This window comes from Felis catus, chromosome F1 (genome assembly GCF_018350175.1).
Source record: "Felis catus isolate Fca126 chromosome F1, F.catus_Fca126_mat1.0, whole genome shotgun sequence".
In the NCBI taxonomy this organism is placed as follows: Eukaryota; Metazoa; Chordata; class Mammalia; order Carnivora; family Felidae; genus Felis; species Felis catus.
Window position 1 is genome coordinate 65,964,321 of NC_058384.1, and position 8,475 is coordinate 65,972,795.

Sequence of the window (8,475 nt, forward strand, 5' to 3'; positions counted from 1 at the left end):
TGGTGGCCTTCCTGCCCTTTTCGGGAGAGAGCTGCTCAGAGGCCTCAGGCTTGTACCACCAGAAAGCAGTTCTCTGGTCTGTGTCCTGGATGCCAGTCTGTCGGGAGCCCCTGGCCAGGTCGACGGGAAAAGTCTAGGGATACAGCAAATTTCTGGGACTCATGCTAGCCTTCAGTCATTTGTTAACACTTATAGCTGAAGTAATCTTTCTGGTTTGTAGAGACTCTGGCATCTGTCCTATGTAAGCAAGGGTTTGCATGCCATATTTCCTTGGAGGCACCTGTATTTCCCTAGATTTTACATTAACAAGCTGCCCTGATCCTCAGCTCTGTAATGTGATGAGGCTTTGGGGCGATGGTGGGGTGTTCATGGGTTCAGAGCCAACAGCCAAGAAAGAATTCTTGAAGACGTCTTTGGTGCAAAAAGGTGATTTCATTAAAGTAGGGGGACAGGACTCATGGGCGGGAAGAGCTGCCCCAGACCCTGTGGAGAGACTGGTTATATATTTGGGACCTGGGGGAGATAAAGTGGAGGGGATGTTTCCAATGAGATTGTCATATGCTAAAGAACAACTCACAGGATACTGGAGGCCTAGCTATTGGCAAGCTTAGGTTGTTTTCCTTCTAGCAAAGAATTAGCATTAAGACAGTAGGCAGTTCCTGGAGAAATGTTTTACTCTGCCTGCCCCAAGTATTTGTCAATGGGCTGCAGGTCATAAAGGAAATTTAATTTCCCCTGCCATTTCCTTCTTGCCTATCCTCCCCTTATCACTATGAAGGGTGATGTTGGGGCTCCAGGAAACTGAGTCTATAGGTTTCTGGAGATGAGGCTATTGATAAGACTGCCTTTTTCTTGCAACTCACTAAGATATTTGTAAACTGATGGAGACTCATGTCCTACAGGACTTCGATCTTATCAGTTAACCATTTGTTTTCCCCCTCTCCTTTGTTCTTGGGCAGCCAGTGGTGCCTGAGGAATGTCACACATATCCCACCTGTAGTTTGGGGGGGGGGTGGGGGTTGCTGATTGCTGCCTGTCAGCTTTCTTTATGCTCCCTGGTGATAATGGATTCAACAAGTGATTTTGATCATGCAGCTTTTCAAAATCTTGAGTCTTTGGAATGAGTTTTTTCTTTCTATGTTACAATGAAAACTTGCCCCACAACTATTTTCCTCCTTACATTAGCCTGAGGTTATATCCATTTACTGGTCAACCAAGAAATAACAAGACACATAGCCCAAACACATTATCCAGATGATATAAAGCACCAAGAAATATTGAAGAGCCTGTAAACACTCTAGGACACCATAAAGTAGTTCAGCATGTCTAGCAGAGGCCAGTTCATGATAAGACAACCACGGAACATTCTAACAGGAATACTAAGAAGAGAATCTGGGAACACGATTCCAGAACACTCTATTAACTCCGTGTGTTACAAATTCTCATAATTTCTTATTACAAGTAATGGGAGATTTGCACTAGGATCTTTTGTGTGAACTTCATGATTATTAGTATATAGCTTATTCTAAAGAAAATTGTGTAAGATTCTCATTTCATCAAGTATGATTACAACTAATGCTTTCTTAAGCTTAAAAAATTTATGTTGATATCTCCATAATTTTTAGGAATAATTCTATGCCTGGATCAAATTATTCAATCATTCAGAAATACTCATTGAGCTCCTATCACTTGCAAGCCCTGTCTTAGATACTGGGGATCCATTAGAAGTCGGGTGCATATGTAACACCCTAAGATCTTAGTTCCTCTTCCCTAACCATCCTGTTTCTTTTTCTTTTCTTTTCTTTATCTTCCCCATAGTGAGAACACTCTGGATGTACTCTCTGGAAAATTTTCATGTATAAAATTTCTCTGTCTTTTGCGTACAGGTTTCTTCCTCATCCTTGCCTCTCTGGTGTTGCAAATAGATTTTAATTGTTTCAAGCTTGATTCCCAGATGTTACTGTCCAGGACCAAAAAAAAGAGGATCTCTTTCCCCTGATTAACTGTAAGAATCCATCTTCTAGTGACTTGGTCACCTAGAGCCAGTGCCTGGCTCTGAACCATCACTCTGAATGAAGACAACTGGCATCTCTTTGATGATTTAGCTGAACTCCCTGTCACCTGTCCATCCTTCAACCTGTCACATCGGCAAGGGTGCTTTCTCCTAATTGACTCAAGGAGATCGTAGCCAGGGCTGTGAATGGGGATAGTGTCAATCAACAAAAAACCACATGGTGGCCATGTGAGGGTAACAAAGTAGACAAGAACAAAGAGAAGAAGTAACTAGTCTAATTCAAATGAGAAGACAGAAGTCCTGTGATTTGCGTGCCCCCATCCTGTATTTTTCATCTTTGCCACCTCTTCCATCTCAACTTAATTTTCCAGAAGGTCCGTATGAGCAGCAGTGAGAGCCTGCACTTGGTCCCTCTGGATGTTCTCCTGCCCTGAGCCCTTTCTTTAAGCCCTTAACAAATTAGAACTTGTGCCTTTTCTCAAGTTGAATCAAAATAAGCTGCTACACTAGGGGAGCAGATAGAAACAACAATGAAAACCATAATCAAATAGGAAAGCAAAACTTTTAAGCTCCAAATACAGTGATGATCTTTTCTTCCCTGGCTACTTTCCACTCAAAATGTCCCTTCTGCATGATCGGGGCTTGAGAATGATTTGTGCAGGTAGTTAAAACACTAGAGTAACTGAAGTCCAACCATGGACATCTGCACTAGCACTGCCATTGAAACAATCAGTCACAAAGATCCATCTTCAATATCTACGGAGGCTGTCTGTGCTAATGGACACACCTAGTGACATTGATTTGTAACCCCCAGACCCACCAGCTCACTGCTACTCATAATGAATGGCAGGGCGAGTGCTCTGATATGTGTCACCCATCGCATGTGTCCTGTGAGGCTGAACAAGTTGCTGCTCTGCATTTCCATGGTAAGTCCCACACTGTAAACATGTGTCCTTTTCAGTGTCTATTTGGTGCCACATTTTCTGCATTTACATGCACTTTCCTGGTGATTTCAGTGTTTCAAAAGGCCCTGAAGCCCAGAGCTGCAGGGCTGACTGGTGTTCCTAAGCACAAGAAGGTGAGATGAGCCTCACTGACAAAACTCCTGTGCAGGTAGGTCCTGCTCAGGCTCGCGATGCAGAGTCCTGTGCCTTTGAGTTCAGTGGTAATGAATCAACAATGCGGTAAATCCAGGAAAAGGAAAAGGAAATTCTTGATGTCTATGTGGAGCTGACTCAGAAAGCGCTAGAGTAACATCTAGAATGCTATGATGATGCCACAAGAAAGGGGGTAAAGAGTCAATACAAGGATTCAGAAGATGATGATTTCTAGTTTGTTGGTTTCTAAAAGCATCGTGGGCAGCATAGTTGTGAGGTTGAAAGATGAAGACACTGGCGATGACAGTAACCAGGCCTGGAAATGTCACACACTTCTGAGCTGGTATTTCACTATAGGGAAATAGAGCATACAATATTATTTGGGGAAAAAACGTGTATATACATATATATATATATATATATATATATATATATATACTGTCTTAAAACAAAAAGACACATGAAACAAGGCTATGTGTGTATCAGTGGGCAAGTGTTGTGAGCAGAGGTTTCAAAGATCGGAACACTGTATTTCCCCCAGGAGCAACGGCTCATGTGGCTGACTCCGTGTCCTCAGGGACTGTGACACAGCAGCCACCAATGTGAGGATGCTCTGTATGCCCTCTCCCTGCCGGACTCCCGTTCATTCCTGAGGACAACACTCTTACTGGCTTTTCTGGACCCACTTGCTTCCCTCCAGGGACGCACTCCCACTGCTACCTCTCAGGCACCACATTTATGCACCTGTGAATCCCCTGCTGGTTTTGCTAAAATGCAAATCGTGATGCAGTGAACCTCAGCTGAGGCCAAGCCCCTATATTGCCAACAAGCCCCAAGGTTACAGCTCTGCTGCTGTTCCTGAGCCACTCAAACAGCCAGGACCTGCATCTGCCCTCCTCCTTTCATCCACAACAGGTCCACTCCAACAGATGCCTGTGTTTAAATAATAGAAATATCCACAGACAAAATTGTATTCTCCTCAGAGGCTCAGAGATGTTACCAAGGAACCATAACAGTATCAAGTCTCCAGACAAAGTGAAAAGATTTTTAACAAGAAGAACATCAAACGTCTCAACTACAAACACGTAGTCGTACTACGTCGTGCGTTTGTCGTACTACAAACACGACAGGAGGCGAAAGAGGAAAAAACTATGAAATTGGCATAAACTCAACACAGACTTTTATTGAGGACATATTCCATGCAGATGAGACTCCTTGTCAAGGATGCAAATATTAAAAAGACACGGGCTTTGCACTCAAGAGACCTAGGAATTGGAAGGGAAAAAGGATGTAAATGTGGGGCAAAAAGGATGGGAAGTGAGGCGCAGATTACCCACAGTGCAGGTTAAAGTGGCAGAAATTCACACTAGGCAGAGACCGCTTCCTCTTGTGGATCAGGGAAGGCTCCCTGGCGGAAGTGACACAGATGCCTGTGACCCATGGAGGTACTCAGACTTCATTTTACTCTGAGATAAATTAGAGATTTAAGCCCCAGCATCAGGTCAGAACAAGAAATCCTGCTAAATTACACTTAACTCATCTTGACAACCCATCATTGAGTAGAGAGAAAAGACAAAAGTTGCACACAGAGACTTGCAAATCCATCACCACTGAGCTGGGTTTAAGTAAGTCCTGACTCCTGGGCTGCCGGGATCTTACTCCAAAGGGAGGCCAGTGAACCGATGTCTCCAGTGCATTTTCCTGGGAAGATCAAATTGGAAATTGCTCTGCAGGAGTGTAGGTGAGGACAGCAGGGAGAGGGGCACGGGGAGGAAGATGGCTGAGGACAGAGAGGAAGGTAAGGAGATGCATGGGAAAGAGCAGGAAGGTGGTTCCAGACTTACCGACGCTTCCAGAGCCAGAACACAAGACCTGCCAGAAGCACCAGGGGCACGACCACCGCCAGGAAGACCAAACCCACCGAGTGGTGCTGCTCTGTGGGTTTGGTGCAGATGGTGTCAATTCCCATCCACCCCGGGTTGACCTGCACCTACCTGGTCCTTTTTGCTCCTGTCACCCTCTGCCTCACCAACCACCCTTCCGCTTTCTCCTCTCCCATCCCTGCTCAGAGATGGACACTTCACCAAACACTCTGCTTCCTCCCACATCTGTAGGATCCTCACCTTCAGCTCTCCATTTCTTGCGTTATTAATTTTATGTCCTTTATGATCTGCAGTCCCTAGAATCCCAAATGTTTCATCTCACCCTCCTGCTCTGCTTCAGAACCACCCACCCCCTTTCCCAGCTGGACCCCTACCCTTTCTCACCCCAGTAGAGGACCACATCCTGGCCTCCTAGACTGCTGTGTCTCACTCGGCAAGACAGGCCAGCTGCCTCTCTGGGGTCCACATCCAAGGATGTCTGAAGATACCATGTCCTGTCAGCATGGGGCAAGACATCACCTCGTCGGGTGCCCTGGTGGTCCTGGTCACCCCGCATCCACGTCACCCACACTGGCTTTGGGTAGAAGCCAGAGATGTGGCACACAAGGAACAGATGGCCAGGCCACGGACTGGGGCCAGTGGACAGCCAGGCCTCTGGCCTCACTGCAGAGACAGGACAGGCATTCTCAGACTGAGAGGGTACGTCTTCACATCACATTAGAAATACACATCTTTCCACCTCTAGGAACCTGTCACCATCATCCCCTGACTCTCTTGGCCCCTACTCCACCAAATTTGAGAATATGGTGCAAATTTATGAGTGCACGGAGAGATAATGCTTGGAGAGAGGGAGCAGGACTGACCTTGTCGCTGAAGGTCTGCCTACCCAAGAGGAAACGGGGGCAGATGTCATTAATATTTGCTTGTATTCATAAGTTGACCACATGGTACTGATTGAATAGTTTGGAGACCTGCTGAGCTCTCCTTCCTCCCTTTGGAGATGGCCACCATGACGTGTTCTGGAAGCTCACGAGGTCTGATCCTTGATACACAATCTGCATGAACCCTGCTGATGCCTCTCCAAAGTGAGAATCGCAGCCTCTTGCCAGCTGTACCTAAAAGGGATCTGGGAAGAGAGAATGTGAGTTACAGGAAATGGAGAGGGAAAGAGATGAAAGGAGATGAGTGGAAGCAAAGGATGGAGGAAGCAAAGGAGAAGTTGAGGGCATTTGACAGAATGGAACAAATTTGGTTTGAGTGGAGACTCAGACAGAGGGGAAGTGGTGGTCGCTGGAGGCAGAAGAAAGGTAAATTACTGAGAAAGGAGCACATGCTAGAGGAGAAACAGGAAGGATGTGGGCAGAGAACAAGGAAGGGCTCCACAGGGGAGCTGTGATAAAGTCATCAAGGGTGAGGGGAAGGCAGTGGGCAGAGGGAACACATAGACAGACAAATGTCTCTGATGGGACTGAGTGGGGAGAAAAGCACATTTCAAGGATCAGTCACAGAGTGAGGAAGAGGAGAGTCTCTGGCTGGAGGCCAGGGAATGGGGTGGTCATGGGAGACTCTGGTGAGAGACAGGAGAACACAGCCTGATGTCAAGGAGAGGAGGGGAAATAGCAGAAGGTGTGAAGCTTTTCAAGTTCGGGGTCTGGCTTCTGCCTCCTGAACACACGGGTGTGATTCTGTTTTATGATGGGGAGTCGAGATGTTCAGCAGCCAGGGGAGGCTCTTTCCTAGAAGAAGAAGGAATTCATGGCGACACACACAGGCCACCTCCATCCCACGTGTCCTGAGGGACCCGAGCTCACATTCAAGCTGCCATTGACTGGCATGGTCCTGAAATATCAGAGGAAATCTCGTGGAGAATGTGTGAAATGACTTTTCTTGTTCCATTAGCTCCTCATTGCTGAAGTTGCCCCTGGACCACGGCCACAGAAAAATGAAAGCGCCCGTCTTGCTGGCCCAGCCACGAGTCTGCAGTTCATCCAGCCAAGCTGAGCCCTGATTCTGTGTCCACGAATGGTTGCAAAAGGATGTTGTCAGGATGGTTCGAAAAGAGATTGGCTCTTGGAAGTCTGTGCCAGAAGAACAGATAGACATTGGGAAGGAGAGAGAATGCCAAAGAAAATTGTCAGGGAGGGGCCCAAAAATCTAGAGGACAGGGAGCCGTACTTCTCTCAGGAGACATGTGCTGCCCCAGAGACCCAAGCTTCATCCCCATCCTTCAGAAATGGGATCAGGAATGTTCAGGAACAAACAAGGCTGACATCCCTCACTCCCCAGGAATGTGTTTGGGAACCCACACCACAAGTGCACACACACACACAGAGATAAATGCACATATGTACACACACACACTCAGAGTTGCATGTGTTTGCACAAACATAGACACGTATACAAAGAGCCGTACGGACACACACAGAGACATGCAAACAGGCACCTATATGCACATGCTCATACCTACTAACACTTGCATGCAGACGCACAAGCACAGGTACACACATCACAAACATGTGTACCCATGCAGACACACATGTGCACACACGCAAACACACATGACTCACATGAGCACACACAGGTATGCATATGTAAGCATGCATGCTTCTGCTCCCACAGGGCGTGCCCAGAGTCCTCACCATCATCACTGTCACCACCTGGGACAAGAACCGTGAGCAACACCAGTTGCAACAACAGCATCTTATGTGCAGATGTTCTTTCTTTCTCTCGGAAAGTGGGTCTTTGGCGTCTGTTCTCACAAACCTCCCCACATGCAGCCCCTCTCTTCTGACTTCCTTCTCAACACACACACCTTCCCTGAGTCTCCACAACAATGCAGATGGGCTCCACCCTCAACCCTGGACACCTACTCAGACTCTCACTTCCCCTCCGGGTCTGACCCTCCTCTCCCGCTTCCAGCTTCTCCCTGTCACCAGCCTCCATTCTGTTTCCCAAGGTCCTAACTCAGGTGCAAGACCAAGTCTTGGGTGGCATGGAAAAGTGACCCTACCTCTCGTGCCTTTTCTCCTCATCCAGACAGTAACCCATGAAAACACACAGTTCCCCAGCACCCAGCCCTGGAGTCTGCTGTCACCCTGTCCCTCATGCCCTTGGGACACTCCCCCTGGACATCCTTCATGTCTCACCCCATGCTAGCTCATTCACATCTCTACTTCTCACTGCTTGTGCTAAAAAACAAAATCAACCAGATGAATTTGAAGGTCACCTTCCCCTAATTGGGAAGGTAGGGGTCTAATCATGAAAATGACCTCACCTCTTGGGGGATGGAGAGGATCCATGTGAGAGAGGACCTCACTGTGATGAACAGAGAATTCCTCACTGATGGGGGAAGACTTATATTTCTGGGGGAGGTTGGACTGCACTTAGGTTAGGTTAAACAAGGTTTGGGGAGTTGGCCTGCCCAAGGCCCCATTTTGAGTCCATGGGTTTCTTTTAACACTTACTCTCTTTGCTTTTCCAA

The 8,475-nt window shown here is 47.1% G+C and overlaps 2 protein-coding genes across 2 annotated transcripts; both read right to left on the reverse strand.

The window, feature by feature from the left end:
• Positions 1–4,268: 4,268 nt before the first annotated feature.
• LOC101100538 (T-cell surface glycoprotein CD1a-like) lies at positions 4,269–6,005 on the reverse strand. The gene is made up of 3 exons (XM_045048643.1): positions 5,966–6,005; positions 5,379–5,657; positions 4,269–5,046 (listed from the first exon to the last, which is right to left on the reverse strand). Exons 1-3 carry the CDS (start codon positions 6,003–6,005, stop codon positions 4,952–4,954), a joined length of 414 nt encoding a protein of 137 aa, XP_044904578.1. The 3' UTR covers positions 4,269–4,951.
• Positions 6,006–6,080: 75 nt separating this feature from the next.
• Positions 6,081–7,815, reverse strand: LOC123378946 (T-cell surface glycoprotein CD1b-1-like). The gene is made up of 2 exons (XM_045048765.1): positions 7,634–7,815; positions 6,081–7,072 (listed from the first exon to the last, which is right to left on the reverse strand). The coding sequence occupies exons 1-2, from the start codon at positions 7,692–7,694 to the stop codon at positions 6,633–6,635; spliced, it is 501 nt and encodes a 166-aa protein (XP_044904700.1). The 5' UTR covers positions 7,695–7,815; the 3' UTR covers positions 6,081–6,632.
• Between the last annotated feature and the right edge of the window lie 660 nt (positions 7,816–8,475).